Source organism: Mesoplodon densirostris, chromosome 11 (genome assembly GCF_025265405.1).
Source record: "Mesoplodon densirostris isolate mMesDen1 chromosome 11, mMesDen1 primary haplotype, whole genome shotgun sequence".
NCBI lineage: Eukaryota > Metazoa > Chordata > Mammalia > Artiodactyla > Ziphiidae > Mesoplodon > Mesoplodon densirostris.
The window spans coordinates 5,191,530-5,212,464 of NC_082671.1; the positions used below are offsets into that span (position 1 = coordinate 5,191,530).

Here is a 20,935-nt window from a genome sequence, read left to right on the forward strand (position 1 = left end):
CCTGGGTGAGCTGCGGGCTGTGGGTGGCTCAGCTTTCATCCCTCCAGCAGGACCGCTCTTTAATTGAAAAGAATAGGAAAAGTTAATTCTTGCTTCACACCCGTGGGGACTCGAGCCTTCCTAACTCTCCTGCTGTACTCAGCACTTCTTACTTTGCTGTCATTTTCATGAATGAATCAGTGAATGACCCCAGTCACCTCCAGGACGGGGAGATGGGCGCACGCCTGAGATGAAGGGGGCAGGTCTCCTTCCTTCTGGCCTGACGGTTTGACGTTGGTGGGACCTAGAGGGACCGTGTTTGGGGGGTGTGAACCGTCAAGAAACAAGTGTGCTTTGTCCTCCAAGTGTGGGCAGGAGGAGGAGAGGTGTCATTCCTGACATCAGCATCTCCTGCAGCCAAACATGTGCCTGGCCTTGGTCTCTCTTTTTTTTTTTTTGCGTTACGCGGGCCTCTCACCGTTGCGGCCTCTCCCGTTGTGGAGCGCAGGCTCCGGATGCGCAGGCTCAGCGGCCATGGCTCACGGGTCCAGCTGCTCCGCGGCATGTGGGATCTTCCCAGACCGGGGCACGAACCCGTGTCCCCTGCATCGGCAGGTGGACTCTCAACCACTGCGCCACCAGGGAAGCCCTCTCTTTTTTATGAAATGTAGCTGAGTCCGTAATACCCTAATATAGGTCTAATACCCTGCCTTCTTCAGGAGCTAAAGGCAGCGGTGAAAAGCAGAATTAGTACTCTTTCTTGGGCAGACCTCAGTTTGCCAACCTACAGAATGGGAGAAGAATTGCCACCCTGTTTCATTCCAACAGGTAACAGCATCTTGGCATAAAATGTTGATTTGAGCTCTTTGGAAAAAAGGCTCTACGAGAGAGTCACTTGTTTTGTTTTGATTTCTTAGCTTCATCTGGTCCCAGCACAGGACCGAACGGGTGTTAGCCAAGTAATATACATCAGTGATTCTAGACCTGGCCTTGAGTTAGAGACATCTGGGGACCTTTTGAATAATTCAGACTCCTGGGCCCCCAGCCCAGAGCTTCTGAGTCTGACACTCCATCAGTGGGGCAGGAATCTGTATTTTCACAAGCTTTCCAGATGATCTCAATGCAAAGTGAGGTTTGGGAAGGTCCAGCTCTTCCGCCTTTGGGGAGAAGTCTGGTGAACAGATATTCCCAGTGCTTCCTTCCGAAGCGGGCCTGACTTTCAGGACACTTCTTCATGCATCCATTCACGGAGCCATCCACTCAGCCCGCCGACACTGCCCCGGTGTCTGCTGTGTGCCAGAGGCTCTGGCCAGAGAGATGCAGGCAGAGACAGATGGAGCTCCCTTAGTCTGGTTGGGTTCTTGGCCAGAGTTCGGGGCTTACCCACCCTTCCTGCACCTATTGAGCAGGAAGGGACCCCGGTCGCCCCTGTTCTGAGGCCCCCAGAGACCAAGGGGCTTGACTGAGGCCTCCCAGTGAGCTCGCTTACACGCTGGCTGTTGAAGGTGGCGTCTGGAGTGGGCCAGGTTTCCTTTAGGAGAAACTGCATCGTGCAGCCCCAGGTGGACTGTGATCTCTCTGGACCCTGGAGATGCACGCAGATGAGGCGTCGGGCTTGGTTCCAGCCACGCGCCGAGGGTCCATCTCCAGGACTCCCAGGTTGTTGCCTGTAGTATGAGAATGACGTACCCACCTACTGCAGGTTCTTAGACCTAGAGGGACTGTGTGCTCGGTCCATGCCAAGGGCTCAGGAGATGCTGGGGTTTCTTCTCCACCATTTTATTTGGTCTCTTGACTGAGGACAGTGTATTTTTTTGGCCTCAGATTTCTGAGCCCTCCTTCCAGCGGCGGGGGGGCCTGGAGCGAATTCCCACTGTAGGGCGGGGTTCAGGGTGCCAAGTTCAGGCACTGCAAGGGAGCACCTGCCACCCCTTCCTCGCCCTGGGCCTGGCCCTGCCCAGGGGAGTCCAGCCCCCGGCCCGGGCCTTTGAACCCAATACTCCCTGCACAGCCCCGTGCAAATTGCTGGAGTGCTCGGTGCCTCGTTTCTCAGGAAGGCTCCTGCATCCAAGCCTTTGTCCTTCCGTTCACATTAAACTCGGTCAACATTTTTTCCCAATGAAGTTCTTCCTGCCCGTGCACAGTCTCAGTCTCCAGTCGGCTTCTCTGGCCAGGGACACAGTTGGATTGCAATTGCTAGCATTTCCTGGAGCTCAGGTCCCCGAGGAGCTATAAACGTCCAGGAGTGTTTCTGGCCCCTCTCGGCGTGGCCCGCGTTTCCCTCCGGGACGCCCTCAGCTGGCGTTGCCTACGTCCCTGGTCTCTGCTGCCAGTTGGAGTTTCTGAAACGGATTTGCTGATTACAGGCGCTGGGGGCCCCCTCTGTACGTCATGGGCCCGGAGCCAAGGAGGGTGGATTTGGGTAACGGCTGGGCTGCATTCCTCCCATTCTTTTCTCACAGGAAAAAGTGCCTGGAAATAACCCGTGGGGGATTGCTTACAGAAGGGGCCGGCCGCCTGCCACCAGCCTCGCATTTGGTCCTCCGGGCCTCTCAGGTCCATCTTCACCACCTCCCCTCCGGGCAGATGCCACCAGCTGGGCAGGCACCGGGGTTGCCAGTGCCCGTCTGTGGGCTCAGTGACCTGACCAGCTGGCTGCCCTTTTCCCACCCTCACTTGTCGGGACTGTGGCCCCATCCCTGGGGACTTGCCCTGCCAACCCCAGGTGCTGGACAGAATAGGGTGGCAGTGAGGGAAATCTCCCTCCTCCCCTCCCTCCTCCCCTCCCTCCTCCCTTCCTTCCTTCTTTCCTTTCCTCTTTTTTTTTTCTTTTTTTTAAATTTAAATGAAGCCAGTCTCAGGAATTGAGAAGTAAAAGCCCGACAATCGAATTTCAGTGAATTTCCCTGCACATGGGACGCCTTGCTGGATGTGGGGTGTGATTTGGGGCCCGGCTCAGCCAAGGAGGCTTTTTTCTTCTCCAGCTCTCAGCCCCACGGGGAATTCAGAGCAGGAACTCTCTCCCTGGGGAGTCTGATCGTTTGGACCGTGCATGTAAGGAAGTGTCTCTGTTTTCCGAGGGCCCAGCTCTCTGTCACAGTTAACAAACAATGAGGCAGCCGCCACTTCGGCCCGCAGCACCCGCCCCCCAGGCCACTGCAGGGTCAGCTCTTCTGGTGTCCACATGGCTGGGCCCTCAGCCCTGCCCTCGCCTGGCGGCTCCCCGGGGGGTCTGGCCTGATGCCATGTTAGCCCCACCTTCTAGAAGGTGCTTGAGTGTCTCCCGTCCTCTGGCAAGCAGCCCCCTCCCTAGACCTGGTTCCTGAGTCTCCAGAGAGGGACACGATGAAATGTGTATTGGAAAGAAAAGAGCGACTGACGGACAGGTCGCTGGCGTGGCCACGTCCTGCCTGGAGGCCCCAGGGCTTCTCCTTTCCTCATGCGGCATCAGAGACAGGCCCTGAAGCCGCTGACCAGATGACAGAGCAGCAGAGGGCCAGCCACACAAAGGGCGGCCCCGAGGTGCCTGCTGGGCCAGGAGAGCTGAACTCGGCTTTACAGTGTGTAGGGAGGGTCGGGGGGAGCCTCCTTTGAAGCCCCCAGCTATGCGCACCTGGACCTGGTACCTGACCCCCCCCCCCCCCCCGAGGGACTCGCGGACAAAGGAGCCGTGCCTGCCTGACCTCATCGCTGTCTGGTTGAGTTGCATGCACTTAATTTGGGGACAGGACCAGGCTGGGTATTAAAAAAAATACTTACGGAAATAATGCTGTGCAGGAAGAAAGAGTACGAATCAAAGGAACAGTGAAAAAAAGGGCCTCACAGACCTGCCACCACGACAAATCAACGTTCCATTTTCCACGGTGCCTTCGGTCTGTACTTCCTTGCAAACATAATTTTTACGTGGTTATAGTCATAATGCAGGTAGACTTTTGTATTCTGTTTGCTTTAATATTCTCCCACAAGCTACATAATCATCACAATTAGTCTTTTAAATGGCTACATAGTAGTCATTGAGTTTTTATCAATTTTCCCATTGTTGGAAATTTAGTTTGTTCGGGTTTTAACAGATGTAAATAATAATGCATTAATACGACTTCTAAATAAAACTGCATTAATATGCATAAGAATATGAATATTGTATGTGTGTGTGTGTGTCTGTGTGTCTGTGTGTGTGTCCTTCCTTCCTTTCTCTCTTTCTTCTCTCTGTCTCTCCTTTCCTTCTCCCTTTCTTTCTCCCCCTTTTGTATTATTTTCTCAGGGCGAGTCACGCAGCCAGGCACTTTCCTAGAGTAATGGGAGAGCTCGTTCTGGGTTGTGAAGTGCCAACCCAAAGTCAGGTGCCCGAGGGCAGCCACAGGACTCAGCTCTTCGTCTAAGTGTGGCCTCGGGCAGTGAGTTAGGAAGCAGAGTTCCTGTTTTTAAAGGCTTGTTGTGGGAGCCACTGGCCAGGGTGCATAGGTTTCCACTGTGTATGTTCAACTCTTTGAGTGATCCGTAAGGGCACTCCCCCACCTGACCCCATTCACAGCAGGAGAAGTAGATCCAGGGCTCACCCTCAGGGAGCTCATGGTCTGAAGCGAGCACAGTGCACCTTCGATTACGTCAACCGAACTGGATGCAGCTCTGCAGACTCAGGTGCGTGAGACAGGCCGCGCCCTGTTGGAGGATGTACCTGCTGTTCAGGGCCTGCCGGCTGCTGCCACGGCAGAAATAGCCTGGTATCGCTAGAGCCTCCATTCTCCAAGGGAAGCTTGAACCCCTGATTTGGGGGTAAAATCTCCTGATTTTTATCTGTTGGCAACTAACTTAAAATATTTAAAACGTGATGCAGACGGAACGAAATGTATCTGCGGTGAGGGTGCTGGTTTGTGGCCCCTGCTTTCTGTGTTGTGCCTGGGCCATTCGTTACACTGTGCACCTTGCAGGGGTACCAGGGGCATAAAGCTATAAAATGACCACAAGTCATGGGGAGGGCAGCAACTTGCACACAGAACACAACACAGGAAGCATCTTGTGATCGGTGACACGCGTGAGACAGAGACACGCCGTTCTGAAAGTGCCCGGCGGGGACGACAGTCCTGTCCTGAGGGGGTAGGCGGTCGTCCCGAGGAGGACGCTCCTGGGGTTAGGACTAACCGAGCTGTCTTGAAGGACGTATTCTCTGTACACTGTCTGGTGTGTGATGAGACGGGGATGTCTGTCTGTCTGTCTGTCTGCCTCGAGCAAGAGACCACATCTTCACTTCCAGGCCCCTGGTCGGCCACAGAGTGGGCACTGGGGATTGGACCAGGTGGATTCTGGGTGAACCCCCGCCCCTGCATTTCCCAGCTGGGCAGGGAGGACTTGTCAGCGGGCGTTCTCTGCAGGCAGATTGCTGGCCCCAGCCCCGGTGAGAGCCTCAGGGACCACAGAGGGGGCTCTGCGTGAGGTGCTTTGAACTCCTCAGGAAGGAGAAGGGCTTGAAGACGCCGCATCATCCCTGCTTTCCCCAGATGACAGCCCTGACGTACGAGCCTAGTGATACTTAAGAAATACGACTTGCTGGGGAAATAAACACCCTGTGTTATTTATCATTTATTGAAAAAACAAAGCTTCCCTCCGCTGGGAGGTTTCAGATCGCTGACAGTGTCAGGTCTAGTTTTCCTGTATTAATAACAGGTCGGTGTCCTTCCCGCCGTGTCGGGAGCTCTCGATGTGTCTGGGTGCTCCTCTGTCAGGGGTGACCACCAGGAGGACGGGAGTCAGGCTGTGGAGTTGGTGGCTGGGCCCAGAGCCTGCTGTGGACCCAGTGCTGGGCACTGCGCCGGACTCTGCACTCTCTCACGTGATCCCCCCCAGGACGGGGTCGGGGCCAGTGGTCAGGAGTGGGTGCTGACAGAGATGCCCGCCGTCTCCGGAGAGGACAGACTCCCGGAGTTTGGAGTCGGGGTGAGACGGGCTTTGCGTCTAAGAGTCCAGTGGAATCCAGGGGCCGAGAGCATCATGAGGACGTGACCGTGGGTCAGCAGTGGAGCAAGGGCTGGACCAGCTGGGAGAACTTTCTGGAGGAGAAGAGCCCCAGTTGAGGGGGGGTGTAGCTGATTGAGGGCCACCACGTTTTGAGCTGGAGTAACTGCAGTACAGTCGCCCCTTGGTATCCAAGGAGGGGATGGGTTCCAGGACCCCCAGAGATGCCAAAATCTGCAGATGCTCGAGTCCCTTATACAAAATGGCGTAGTCTTTGCATATAACCTATGCACATCTTCCCGTATACTTTTTTTCCCCACATACTTTAAATCATCTCTAGATTACTTATAATGCTTGATACAATGTCAATGTTATGTAAATCATTGCCGGCATACGGCAAATTCAAGTTTTGCTTTTTGGAACTTTCTGGAGTTCTTTCTTGAATATTTTTGGTTCGTAGTTGATTGAATCCTGCAGATACTGAAGGCCGATGGTATTGATAAAGGATATACCCTGCAGTATTGGTGCGAGTTCTCCCCACTGAGCCTCACAGCAAGCAGGTGAGGGAGGGGAGAGCAGGGTTATTTCCACTCAGTTCACATTAGTGTGGTGTAGTTTAAGAATGTGGGTTTTGAAGCTGGTCAAATAGTTTTCTGACCTTGATTAACTGTTTAACCTCTGGACCCCCGTTTCTCCATCTGTACAATGAGGAGACTAATACTTCCCTCATAGGGTGTTTTGTAGAGGCTAAACACCTAAACTCGTCCCTGGCACAGAGCAGACTCTGACTAACAAATAGTTGCAGATGTCATTGGTGTAGACCGAGAAGTGGAGGCCTGGAGAGGTCTTGTCATCTCAAGGTTACAGAGCTGGTGAGTGAGCAGCCAGGACTTGAACCAAGGTCTTTGACCTCTTACGCCGTGTCCTCCGGTTCTCTGAGTCCCCGGCCCTTCCTTCCCCATTGCCTGATGAGGTGGAGGCTTGGTAGACGTCGGCAGGCAGGCTGCCTTGATGCCTGAATTGTAAGTAACGGGCTGTGTCCCTGCTTGGCTCTGATTATAGGGTGCTGACGGAGCAGTGCACCCGGATGAAAACGACGAACAGAAACGTACTAGGGCTTTTGTTCACCGAGCAGCTCTATTGTGTCTCTCTCCCCTTCCCTTCCCCTCCCTTTACCTCCTAAAAAAAATAGGAGAAATGGAAAAGATGAAGGGCTGTCAACACCGGATCACAACACAGGCTCTAGGAGTTGGCGGCTTTTCAGTGCCTGCAGAGAGTCCCCTCAACTTCTTGCTTTCCTGAGTTTAATTAAGATAAATCTGAGAGCATCCCTAGAAGCAGGAGCGTCCCAGTTCTGGCTCCCCTTGGGTCTTGCCTTTGGCTCTCTTCATCCCCTCCTCCCCCATCCTGTGAATGCCTCATGCACGGGCTAGTGAGGCATGCCCTGGCCGTCCGCTGGCCGTGGGTGAGCCCCCTTCCCCTAGCCCGGCTCAGGTGATGTCCCACCCCTGCCCCAGAACCTTCCGCAGCTCGTCACCAGCTCAGGTCTGTGCTTCTGAGCATAGCGTGCAGGGCTGTCCGGAAGCTGACCTCAGCATACCTTTGATGGGTGTCCCCGCTGCTCCTGGTACAAAGCACACGCTTCCACCGCTCTGGCCAGTTTGCTGTTTCCTGAGCAGGTCTGGAAATTACCTGCCTTTGGTCACGCAGTTCCTTTGGGAAAGCCCTCAGCCCCGTGGAATCAGGGCCATGTTTCAAGGATTAGCTGAAGTGCCAACTCTTCTGGAAACGACATCTTTCTCAGGAACATGCCCCTGTTTCGCCTGGCACACAGCAGACGTGGGATGAATGTCGAACTCACTCATGGACTCTGCGGGTCTCTTCCAGGGCCTCCTCGGAGCTTTGCTGTCTGTCCCCTTTTCCCACAAGCCACGGAGCGTGTTTACTCCTTGGCTGCACATGATCTAACTTCTTGGGCATTTTTCTTTTTAAGTTTAAAGTTTTCGTACTTTCTCCATCGTTGTTCAATTTACGAGTCCCGGAGGCTAGGACGGCAGGAGGGTTTGGTGGAACGAGCCCTAGGCTTGGGGCAGGAGCCATGTGTTCTGCCGCCCGCTCGGCCTCTGACCAGCTGGGATTCAGGGCAAGTAGCTCCCCTTCTCTGGGACCCAGTTCCCCATTTGTAAAACGAGGGGTTGGATTAGCCGGTCTCTAGGCTTTGTGGTGGGATTTTTCAAGATACTTGTACTGAGATACAATTCACGTACCGTAAAATTCTCCCGTTGTTACGGACCGCGCTGTGGCCCTTCCAAGTTCATTTGTCAAAGTCCTAACCTCTTGGACCTCAAAATGTGACCGTATTTGGAAATAGGATCTTTAAAGAGGTAACTAAGTTTAAGGAGGTCATGAGCCAGTACAGCTGGAGTCCTTTGAAAGGCGATTGGGACACAGAGACACACACAGGAAGGACCACGTGAAGACAGGGAGAAGACGGCCATCTACAAGCCAAGGAGAGGGGCCTCAGAATGAAATTGAACCTGCCACTACCTTGGTCTTGGATTTCTAGGCTCCAGAATCAGGAGAAAATACATTTCTGTTGTTTAAGCCACCCAGCCTGTAGTACTTGGTTATTGCTGCACGAACAAAGTAATCCAACCGTTTCATGTACAGCTCAGTGGTTTAGTATGTTCACAGTTGTTTAAGCATCACCACTATCTATTTTTGAGCATTTTATCACCCCCTAAAGAGCCCCCATACCCATCAGTGGTCACTCCTCATTTCTCCCCAGCCCTTACTCCACCTCCAGCCCTGGGTGACCACTAATCGATGTTCTATCTCTATGGACTTGTCTATTCTGGACATTTCTTATAAGTGGGGTCTTTTGTGACTGGCTTCTTTTGCTTAGCATGATGGTTCAGGGTTCATCCATGTTGTAGCGTGTACCAGTACTCCATTCCTTCTTATTGCTCAACAAAATTTCATTGTATGGGTATGCCACATTTTGTTTATCCATTCATCACTTGATGGATATTTGGGTCATTCCATTTTTTTGGCTATTATGAACAATGCCACAGTGAACATTTGTGTGCAAGCTCCTGTGTGGACATGTTATCATTTCTCGTGGTTATATACCTTGGAGAGGAATTGCTGGGTCATACGGTAACTCTAGGTCTAACTTTTTTGCAGAACCACCATAGTGTTATCCACAGTGGCTGCACCATTTTACATTCCCACCAGCAGTGCACAGAGGATTCTAGTTTCTCCACACCGTTGTCAACACTTGTTATTGTCTTTTTGTAGCCATCCTAGTGGGTGTGAAATGGTATCTCATTGTGGTTTTGGTTTGCATTTCTCTGATGACTAATACTGTTGAGCATCTGTTCATGTACTTATTTGCCATTTGTATAGAAATATCTATTAATATACTCTATTTTTTAAATGAGTTGTCTTTTAATTACTGAGTTGTAGGAGTCCTTTATATATATCCCCTTATCAGATATATGATCTACAAATATTTTCTCATATTCTAAGGGTTGTCTTTTCATTTTCATTTTCTTGGTGGTATCATCTGCAGCATAGAAGTTTTTAGCTTTGATGAAGCCCAGGTTATCTAATTTTTCTTGTATTACTTTTGCTTTTGGTGTCATATCTAAGAAACCATTGCCTAACCCAAGGTTTACTCCTATGTTTTCTTCTAAGAGTTTTATGGTTTTAGCTCTTACATGTATAGCCATGATGCCTTTTGAGTTAGCTTTTGTATATGGTGTGAGGTAGGGGTCCAGCTTCATTTTCTGTGTGTGTGTGGGTTTGTGGATGTCCAGCACAGTTTGTTGAAATGGATGGGATCTTAAGGTTCATTTGGAGCAGCCTGCCATCTGGGGAGTGTGGAGCCCGGACCAGGGAAAATGCTCTGGGCACCAGCACCCACATGCAGCCTCCAGGCCCTGCTGGACAATCTTTTTTTTTTTTTTTTTGGCTGTGCTGCGTGGCATGCAGGATCCTAGTTCCCCGACCAGGGGTTGAACCCACGTCCCCTGCATTGGAAGCACAGAGTCTTAACCACTGGACCGCCGGGGAAGTCCTGGACAGTCTTTTGTGTTGAGATTTTATCATTCTATGTGTGTTTAACTTGTTCTTAACTTCCAGAATAGTGTTGTGTGCAACTGGGTGCTAAATCATTGATTCTGTGATGGTGGAGGCTGGGGGCTGCCATCATAGCAAGGTTGTCCTTGCCTCATGAGACCCACTGGAACCAACAGCAGAGAAGTCATCAGCTTGCTTCTACCAGAGTCCAGGTGATGGGACCCTGGCAGGCCCATCCTCAAGCTGGGGAGGAGATGACAGTGACAGCTGAGACCAGAGGTGATGGATGTTTGGTGAAAAAAAGAAAGAGGGCATTTTCAGCTCTTTGGCTCCTTTAATCCAACTCTGCATTCAGGCCAGGCAAGGACCATTTTCTTCCCCCTCAACACTTTTTTCAGCACTGCTAATAGGTCCCCCGGCTGGATTTAAGGGGAGTTAGTGAGACAAGTTATGGTTATACCAGACTCTAGGCTATGTGTCCCCCTTTTCTCCCCAGGCCTACTGGGCCAAGGCTCAAAGCTCCATCTCCCCCACTGTGAGAGCTGAGCCAGATGGCCAGGTACCGGGCAGCCTGCTGGGTGGAGGGCAGTGGGGCCCTCAGAGGGCTCAGGGCTTCTCCTTCCTCCCACTGTTGACAGACTGGGACGGGGAGGCGAATCTCTCCAGCAGACCCCCAACTCTCTTTCCCAGGCTCTTCCCATCCTCTTCCATGGTCCCTGCTGGGGTCACGCAGACCCCTCCCGGGCTCGTTTGTCCTGCTCACCTCTGCATCTGCGGCACGGCGAGCTGCCTGGTGCTACAGGCAGTTGTTGGACGAGCAGATGGGTGAACGTGTGCTTTTCCACCTGGATCGCAAGCTGTCCTCTCCCTCCTTCCCCATCGCCCTTTGGCGTCTCTGTTCAGGGCCCGGCTGAAAGATCTTGTCCATAAAGCCCTGCCACCGCTTCTTGCCCCCTTGTTGGATATGATGACCTCTTCCCTTCTGAGCCTTCCCTTCTTTATGTTTCTACCTCTGTTTTGCCACTTGCCACACTCCGTCCTGTGGTGAAATATTTGCGTGTACGTCTTCACCCCGGAAGTGGAACACGGGGCGCGGCGTGGGGACCGTGCTTTCTCCTTCTGTATTTTCCCGCGTGTCCGCTCGTTCCCTCTCCGCCACACCCAGCGTGGGGTTTTGCACTTTGCCACTCAACAGTCTGCTCAAGTCACAGTGCCTGGGCCTCGGGTTGCTGGGGCTGGGCCTTGCCCCCCAGGCTCCTGTCCTGCCTGCAGATTCATGCTGCCCCGAGGATTTTCCCGGGCCTCACGTCCTGGAGGAGGAAGTATTTCCGGGAGACAGATGGCGGCATGCGTGCATGTGTTGCGCTGTCCCTTGTGTGTAATTTCCATATCTCTGTGTGGAGACCATCAGGCGGCCGCATTACTGAGGTATTATACTCGCCTCCTGGCAGGAAGAATTGGAGCAGATAACACATCAGTGATAATCCTTGCTCTGCCCTGGAGGATACAGAAAACCTCTGGAGTGAGCTGCTGCCTTGGATGTTAGGAGCTGCTGCAGGCCTCCTCCCTCCCATCGATGGGGCTCCCCTCTCTGTTCTCTCTTTGTGGGAACCCCGCCTCCCCCCACAGTCCTCACCTGGAAGGTGGGGTGAGTGGGGCAAGAGGCCGCAGCAGGGATGGAGAAGCCCCTTGGGGCGCTGAGCTGAGGAGGGCCTTAGGGACGCCGGGCTAGATGGGTGCCTTGTCCCTAAGAGAGAAAGGGGAGGGAGGGAGCAATCTGACCATCGATGCTGACGGGCTTTCTGTTTCCTAAGGGACGTCCTTTCACGCGGATTTCCAGGTTTGAGTCTCACAACAATCCTGGGAGCAGTTTTTAGCTCTGTCTTCAGGCCCAGGTCTGCAGAGAGAAGGGATAGTGGCAGGGTCAGGTGGGCTCCCACGCCTGGGATGTAGGTTGGGTAAGAAGCCACACCGTTCCTTGCACACAGTGGGTGTTTCATGCACGTTTGCCCCATAAACAAATAGCGGGCACTCGGTAATGAAGAGTCGATTTGACACACAAGCAGAGTTTTCTGGATTTGGAACACAGCGATGCCTCAGGTCCCTGAAACGCTAGGATTCCTCTGTTCCCTTGCTTGGGGAGGGGGGCCTAGTCACCACGCGGCCTGGCCGTGGAGGGGTCGGATTAACCTCCGGGGTCAGCAGGCTTGCAGAGCTCAGGAAATGCCTCTCTGTGATCCGAATTTGGTCCAGAGACAGGTGGTGGAGCCTAGAGGAGGGGGAGTTCGCCGGCCGCTCCAGGGCCGGGGGAAGGGAGGCCCAGCCCAGCTGCCTTTCCTTCTGATGGACTGAAGGTCTTCAGGCCGGGTCCTCAGTGCCGTTAGATCTTGGCAGAGGAGCTGAACCCCGTGAGTTAAGTACCTGGCCCCCATCCCGTGGTTCACCCTCGGCTGGTGGGGAAGGAGAGCTGACCGTGGTGCATTGACTGGGGGTCCAGGTCCACCCGCCCTCTGGTCAGGGGACTTCCTCCAGGTGCAATTCCCTGGGCAGAGCTGCCCTTCTGAGTCGCATCGTGGCCCCAGGAAGTGACTTCCTTTGAGCTGTGTTCCCCCTGCTCCCTTGGGTGCTGAGGGAGCCCAGAAACATTCCAAGTGCATCAGTTCCTGTGTCTGCAAAGCAGGGCGAGGGGCACAGAGCGGGTGTCCCCATCGTAAGGAAGGAGACACCGAGGCCCTGCGGGGAGGGACCTGCAATGCTGTGGTTGTGCAGGCGGCGCAGATGGGGAGGAGCCTCGGGCCGAAGCTCTCGAGGCTGCGGGCCTTTGTGGATCTGTTCGTGTACTTGCGAGGCGCCCGGGAGATTAGCCACCGTGCAGAGGTTTTATTTATGAGGACGCCTCGAATCCCCGTCCTGCTGCCTGCGTGAATCTGTGACCATCGCTGGTGCTGTCCAGCTCCCGGGGGTGTCTTAAGTCTCCCAAGTAATCCGTGTTTGAAGGCAGCCTGATGCAGAGGACGGTCCTCAAGGAGGGGGTCAGCTCGGGGCTCAGACCGGGCTCGGCTTCTCCCAGGTGCGGGAGGGTCTCACGCTGGGAAGCGAAGGGCCGGGCTTGGGAGTCAGGGATGTCTGCACCTGTGTTACCCTCAGGACGCTCTGATTCGGTCACTTGTCATACAGCAGATGTAGTCACTTGGCATTCATGCCTCCTCTCGATTAAAATGGTTGAAATAAGCATCTCACATGAGCAAGACACAGAATTTTAATAATATTCAAGTAGTATTAAGTCTAATGTATACTGTCATTTTTTTCATTAACTTCAATTTAGTGGACATTTACATTTTAATTTGTAATATGCTTAGTTCTTGAAAGCAGCCACTCTGTCGTCTTTAAACAAATGCTGCATATTTTTTACTTTTCATTAATTTGAGAATGATTTCTTATTACTGATTAATGAGGTTTTTTTTTTTTTACTAAGAATAGGATCAAAGCATCGTACTGTCTAGAGCTGGAGGGTTCCTTAGAGATCATCTCACAGCCTTCATTTTGGAGATGAAAAAACACTAGGTTATTACATGTGCTCGCACACGATCAGCGATTCCTTTTACATGAGCAGCTTTGTCCTTCCAATATGAAAGGACTGCAGGGCTGCATTAAGTGGAGAGAAATGGGAAAATTCCTAACTTCTCATTGAAGTATAACTTACATACACAAAGAGGTAGCATTCAGAGGACCTTTATAAAGTGACCAAAGCCCAGATCAAGAAACCGAACATTACTAGCCCTCCCGAGCCCCCTCCTGCCCCTCCAGCCACTACCCTGGTCAGTGTAACCACTCTCCTGACGTCTGATAGCACAGAATAGTTTTGAACTTGACGTCGCTGGGATCGTACAGTATGTGCTCTTTTGTGTCTGACTCCTTTTCCTCAACATTTTCCCTCCGGATTTTGGTTATTTTTAAGTCGTACTTCTATGCATCTTCTTTTCATCAAAACCCGTTTCTATTGGTTTATAGCAAAGATCGGAATTGCTGGGACGTGGAATGTGGGTAAATTCCAATTCTGTAGACGTGACCACTTTTCCAAAGTGGTGGTTTCAACCTTTGCTCCCAGCAGCGGTGTGTGAGGGTTCTGGATGGCCCGTGTTTATGCCAGCATGTGATGTTTTCTGTTGTTTTTGGTTTAGCCTTCTGGTGGGTGTGTAGTGGTATCTCACTGCGGCTTTTATTTGATTTCTCTGATGACCAGTGACATTGAGCCCTAGAAATGGGATTTTGAGCACAAACTGGGGTTTTTAGCTCTTCCATCATCAAGGAAGTTACTCTCTGACAGCCAAGGAGGACCCAGAGAGAAGAAGACATATTTCAGGGATGATAAGTAAACATAGAGCTCCAAGTTTAGGATAGAAACAGCTGCAAGTGCCTTGAGGCTAGGGCTGTGGCTTGTGTCCTTTTGCACCTGCCTCCCCTTTGGTGGTGAGGATAATGCTAGGTGAAGACAGGGGACGGCATGGACTCAAGGTTCAGCTGGAGAGGCATGATGGGGGGCGCTGGGGGGTGTGGGTTATGAAGCCCAGGATGGGCTGGATTCAAGGTGTGTACAGGCCTCTCAGATGCGGCTCTTGCGCTGCCAGCTGCTGTCTAAGCGCTGTGAGCACAGCCCCCCGTGGTCCCTCTGCAAGCTTGGGATGGCAGGAGCTGGGAGCTGTGGGGGACAGATGTGGACCTTCACCTGGAATGCAGGGGCCAAGGCGGTGGGTCTCCTCCAGGGTCCTTGGCCGGCACAGGGGGCTAGGAGTACCTTAACGCTGGACCTTCAGAGTCCCTGTCTGGGGCAGTGTGCTTGCTGGGCCCATCCTCTGGCTCCTTTGGGAGCTCTAGGCCTGATTCTGCAGGGTCAGGCTGTGGGCAGATGCCCTGGGAGGGAGTGAAGTTGGCATCGGCTGCAAGTCTTTGTTGATGAAGGCTCAGCCCGGGGTGATTCCCCGTGTAGGGCCCTGGGCAGCCCCCAGGCTACAGGGAAAGAGCAGCCCCGGGGCAGCCATCTGTCAGAAAGAATGCACCAGAACTTACTGTAGAAGCTCAGATGCCACACACCTTTTAGCTCAGCTCCCTGCAAGGGGCCCTGCAACTGTCCTCGGCAAAAACCACGTCCTCTCTCCTTTATCATCAGAAAAATCTCGTCTCTCTCTGCCGCACCAACTCCTTCCCCGTGCTTCAAACCTTCTGGTCAGTAAGGCCTTCGTGAACTTGCCTCTCTGGCCCCTCTTCTTTATGCCCCCTTCACTTCGAAACCAAGAGGGGGGGCAGCACGTGTGCGTCCCCAGTGCATGCGCGCCAGGTGCTCTGGGGGCGCCAAGTGCTCGGGGGCGCTGGGTGGGCAAACCCCCGACCCCCCCCCCGAAGCTGCCCAGCGTGTAGCATGAAGAGCAGGGTGCGTGGACACTGGTAACGCCTGCGGGACCGGGTGTGAGAGTAACGAGGACTGGGGGGGGGGTCCTGCCAGAGGCGTGTACTCACTTCCTGCCTCTTCCCCACCCCCGCCCATCCCCCTGCCTCCCGGTCTCTTTCCGCCTGGGAAGCATTATTACTCACTCATGACGCGTGCATCCCGTCTCTCTACGGGCAGATGTCTCCAGAGAGGTTGGAGGGATCGCGGAAGAACAGGGTGTGGGTGGGGAGGATTTGGTGAATCTCAGCTCCCCTCCCAGGCCCCCCGTCCCTCGGGAAGCCAAGGCAACCTCCCCCCACCGCCCCCGCCATCAGCACAGCACCCGAGGAGCAAATGACTGGATGGGAGGTGGTACGTGGCCACCCGCCCGCCCCCTCTCTTGCTGGCACTGGACTGGCATGCGGATGTATGAGCTCAGGTTTGGACCTGACTCAGGAGGAAGGTAGGAGAAATTCAAGGGGGTGATCTCATGTGGCATTAAATGGAGCCAGGAACACGAGGGGTGGGTACCTGCATCTTCCGTCTTTCTCTCCTCATCCCAGACCCCCTGACAGTACTCTCCACGGAGGCTAGTCAGCGGACCCTGGCTGCCCTGTCACCCACTCATGGGTCTCATGCCCGTTGGAGCATCGGACAGGGGCGCAGGCCCTTCACCCGCGCTGCCTTCTCTCTGTAAAGCACTCTGCCCTCCCCGTAGGGAGCAGAAGGCGCTCCCTCTGTTCTGGGGGTTTGGGATGGGCTGTCGGGAAGGCTTATTGGCCCTGGTGCTCTCTGAGGACATGGTGGAGGCACGGGGAGGACTCAGCTCCAGGGCGTCGGGGCAGAGAGAGGGAGTGCGTAGGGTCTGGCCGAAAGACCTCTGGCCTCGAAATGAGCACTCTGATTTCTAGATCTGGTTCAGATATTAATTAGTTTGGTGTCCTTGGAAAGGTCCCCTGGCCCCTACGTTTTAGTTTCCGCACACGTCAAATGATGATATGCATGCCTGCCCTCCTACCACCCAGGGTCGTGAGACGGACCATATGTGTTAGCCATGTGACAGCCCGGGAGAAGTGCAGTGCAGAAGTCCTGTGACATCGCTGTTGATAACAAGTGCTGTTGTCGTTACACTTAGGCCGTAGGTACCTAGGTATCGATGGGGTCGTGAGCAGTTGCAGCTGGAAGGGCTGTGGATCCTCGGGCCGAGGTCATGCAGTTCAGAGCCGGGTGTTTGTGAGGTCCTCCCAAGTCCCCGAGCTCATTGGAGGGGCTGGAGCACGGCGGTGAGCCTGGAGCCCTTGACAAAGGGGCAGCTTTGAGCAGTATTTGGAGGACGGAAGAAGACGGTGGCAGAAGTGATGGTCCTGGAAGGTGCCACCTGGGGGTGGAGGAGGGAAGAATGCAGGGACCCAGACTCTGGTTCCCCGAGTCAGACGGAGCCGTCCCCTTGCACCTGCGCGGGGGGGCCCTTGTGCCCTCCTTTTGGGAAGCTGTGTAGCAGTGGGAGGGCTCTGATTTAGGAGAGTGTCTTGGGGGGGGCGAGGTGTCCCGAATCCCCTGTCTGTCATTTTCTGGCTGCTGTGACCTTGAGCGTGTCCCTTACCTGTCTACGTTCCGCTTCCTTCATCTGGGAATCATCATACCTGTCTTATAGGGTCGCTGTGAGGATTGAGTGAAGCCATAGAACAGCCTGGAAATAGAAGGTGCTCAATAAATGTTACTTAAATCTGAATTTCTCTCCCATCCATCTCGTTTGTGGCATTTGCTGAGAATATTCCAGAGCCTTTTGACACATGCACATCGGTCCAGGCCAGGGCTCAGTACTTCCCTTCCTTTCTGTGGAGACAGACTTTGCCATTGTGCCAATTTCATACCAATAACCTATATTCTTGTGTCAGACCTGCCTGTCTGTGTCCAGTTCGCCTCCACATACCAGGGAGCGTGGATTTTGCATGTAATGTATGTTCGTAGGAAAGAAATCAGAATTCACAAGCAACTTTATGAGAAACCTTCTAGAAGCAGAGATCTTTCCCTCGTCATCAAAATCACATACCTGGAAACAAAATCTAGTTTGTGGATCTGGGCGGCATAGAGCAGGGCTCACCCAGGCGGCCTCTGCTGCCAGCGGGGGTGGCCTCGGTCCCATCGCTTGGCTCTGACAGCCTCTGAGTAGCTCACCTGTAGAATGAGGCGGGTGCAGAGACCAGGCCTCCCCAGTGAGCCGAGCAGCAGTGCTGGGGCTGCTCACATGGACCCCAGAGCAGAGCAGAGGGACAGCATGGCCACGGCCCCTGCTGGGGGGGCTGCAGGGGAGGCTTCCTGGGCCACCAGCACGCCACTACCTGTTGGGCGAGGACTCCCGGATTGTCCTCTGTGAAGTGTCTCCTGTTTCTAAAGTTCTCCGGCTCGTCAACTTGTGGGTTCGCCTCTCTGCTTAGGTGACTGATAGACATCTTAATGTGTTGACAGCCCCCTTGGCTTCCCTACCCTATTTCCTCCTTACAGCACCAGGATCCAGCTTTCCTTACTCCCTCCACTGCTACGGCCCTGATCTGAGCCAACGTCCATCATCTCTTGCTTGGATTTTGATAAAACTTCCCAGGGTGTCTCCCTACCGCTGCCCTTGCTCAAAGGTACCACGCAGACCTTCCCTGATCATTATTTAAAACAGCTGCCCACTCCGCACCCCATATATTCATGGTCTCCCCCATCCCTCTTTATTTTCTACTTAGCTTATCAGACACGTATTTTTTAGTTCTTTCTTAATTGTCTTTCTTTGTCACCCCCTGGCCCTCAAATCAGAATATAAGCCATATGAGGGCAGGGATTTTTTGGTCTTTTTTTCTTTCTGGTTTTGTGCAATGCCATAAACCTAGTTACCAGATTGCATGACTAACCTGTGATCTTTAGAAACTGCTGTCAGTTTGGAAATTACTGTCCACCCTCTTGTCATGTTTTCCTTGATGCCAGCGCCAACCCCCGAGGGTCCCTTGCCCTGGACATTCTGGCCGCCCTGCTGTCCTGTCCCCTCCCCCTGGCAGATGCCTATCTTTCCTGAATGGTTAGTTATCTGGCCCTGTGTTCTGTATGGTAGATCTGGTAGGTAAGATGATTGAGGACCTGGTCTTATACCCCAGCCCCTTTGCCCAACACAGCCCTAGTGTGTAATAGAAGATGCTCAATAAATTCATTTTTATTTTATTTTTTTATTATTATTATTATTTTTTTTGCGGTACGCGGGCCTCTCACTGTTGTGGCCTCTCCCGTTGCGGAGCACAGGCTCCGGACGTGTAGGCTCAGCGGCCATGGCTCATGGACCCAGCCGCTCTGCGGCCTGTGGGATCCTCCCGGATCAGGGTACGAACCCGTGTCCCCTGCATCGGCAGGCAGACTCTCAACCACTGCGCCACCAGGGAAGCCCCAATAAATTCATTTTTCATTCCTTTTTTAAAAAAATTTTTATTTATTATTTATTTATTTTTGGCTGCATTGGGTCTTTGCCGCTGCATGCGGGCTTTCTCTAGTTGTGGCAAGCGGGTGCATGGGTTTCTCATTGCGGTGGCCTCTGCTGCCGCGGAGCATGGACTCCAGGTGCGCGGGCTTCAGTAGTTGTGGCTTGTGGGCTCCAGAGCGCAGGCTCAGTAGCTGTGGCGCACAGGCTTAGTTGCTCCACGGCATGTGGGATCTTCCCAGACCAGGGCTCGAACCCGTGTCCCCTGAATTGGCAGGAGGATTCCCAACCACTGCGCCACCAGGGAAGCCCCCATTTTCCATTCCTTTACTGGCAAATGTTTTAATGAATTGCTGTTGACAGATGATTAAAATTCAACCCCGGAAATGATCTGGGCTTTTAGAAGGTGTGCCTTCCGGGCTGGACAAGGGGCAGTGACAGAGGGTGGTCTGTGCTGGTTGTTGGGATGTGGAGGGGCGTGGATGGTGCAGTGCTTGGAGCGGTGGCCGAGGGATGGGGCTCCTGTGTCTGCTTCGAGAATGGCCACAGTCCCCAGAGGGTAAGGAGTGCATCTATTCCTTTAAACCATGGAGAGTGGAAGCTGTTCCTTGAGATTTTAAAATACTCTTCACGGTCCCGATGGTGTCAGGTAGCTAGTTTACAGGTCCGTCCTGGTTGTGATAACTCAGGCTAAGCTGGATAATAAATGAAAGTGGGACAAAGCCTCTGAATAAGTATTGCTTCAGAACATCTTGGCCCACACAAATCACAGGGAAAATATCTCTGGGCTGCTTTTCATTTCTCCTCTTCCTCCCTGGCCCTCTGGCAGCAGCCGGCAAAGCAGGACCCATCCGTCACAGCTCCGCCATCCCCACCTGCTCTCAGCACACTGCTGTGGAAGGAGGGATGCAGACTGGTCCTGGGATGCAGGTGCCACAGCTCTGCCTTCCTGCCCAACTCTGCGGGTGGCCCTGGGGAGCCAGCACAGATGGGACCATGGCCGCTCTCTATTCAAAGCCGTGCACCACTGCTCAGCTCTGCAGGCCTGCTTATCTCTAAAACGAGCGTGTTAATGATTGGTGGTTCTTAGTCTGGAGCAGGCGTCTGGGTCATCTGGGAATTTAAAAGCAGCTCGTGAGTCCCGCCCTAGCGCACAGTCAGCATCGCAGGGGGCTAGCCTTGGGTGTTTCCTCTGACCTTCCTGGGCTCCTGCTGGGGTGCTCCTGGTGCCCGCTCCTGGTCAGGAGCCATCGACGGGACACATGAAGAGTGAGCTGGGTGATGGGCTGGGTGGTGGGCTGGGCCCCTTTGTGTGACCCTCTCTGGCACTAGATCCGTCAGCGCTGTCACTTAGCCTGGATTTCATCATCTTTGGAGTCGTGCTTGCCTTGTAATCAACGTCTGCCTGCAGGTATTGATTGAGGCCGTGGGGAGCACAGAGCTGCCGTAGGCATAGGCATGTAGGCGCCAGAGGTGACTAACCAGAGGCAGGGGAATCTATTCAGCGGAGAGGGGAGTCTCCCGCAGGGCGGCCCCGCCCACCCCACCTCCCCTGCTAGGCGTTTGGGAGTCTTTCTCAGTTTTCCTCCCGACCCCTGCATCCACATTCTGTGTCCCAGTGCAGATGCTCAGGGTCCCAGTGCAGATGCTCAGGGTCTCCTGCCTGAACCTCAGAGTAGCTTCCTATCCAGCCCCCCTCAAGCCGTCTTCGCCGAGCTCCGGAGCGGCCGTGCCCGCGGGCCTGGGTGTCTGTGCCTGCCGCCGGGGGAATGTGCAGCGTGCCTGGGTGGATTCACTGCAGTGGTCGCCGGTCATCCTGGGGGCAGACCCAGGCTCTGTGTGGCCTTCCGGGCCCTGAGTGGGGCTGCAGCCCTGCCCTCGAGGCTCTCACAGGCTGCACACACGTGCCCTCCTGCTCTTCTTGTCCCGATGTGATCCCGTCACATTTGTCCAGCCTCTGAGTCTTGCCTGTGCCGTCCGCTCCCCCCTGGGACGGGGATGCCCTTCCTCCGCCTCTGCTAGGCCAGCAGGTGCGACTCACCGCTGGG

The 20,935-nt window shown here is 53.8% G+C and overlaps 1 protein-coding gene across 2 annotated transcripts in view; it reads left to right on the plus strand.

Moving 5' to 3' along the window:
• Positions 1-20,935, plus strand: part of TSPAN9 (tetraspanin 9) — a 180,685-nt gene that overhangs the window by 59,206 nt on the left and 100,544 nt on the right. The window contains exon 1 of one of the 2 annotated variants that reach the window (XM_060112388.1): positions 15,619-15,899. The exons of the other annotated variant lie outside the window; for it this stretch is intronic. Within the exon in view, the coding sequence (XP_059968371.1) occupies positions 15,791-15,899 (109 nt within the window). The 5' untranslated portion in view covers positions 15,619-15,790. Of the gene's footprint in view, positions 1-15,618; positions 15,900-20,935 lie in introns of those variants that run through there. 2 annotated transcript variants of the gene reach the window in all.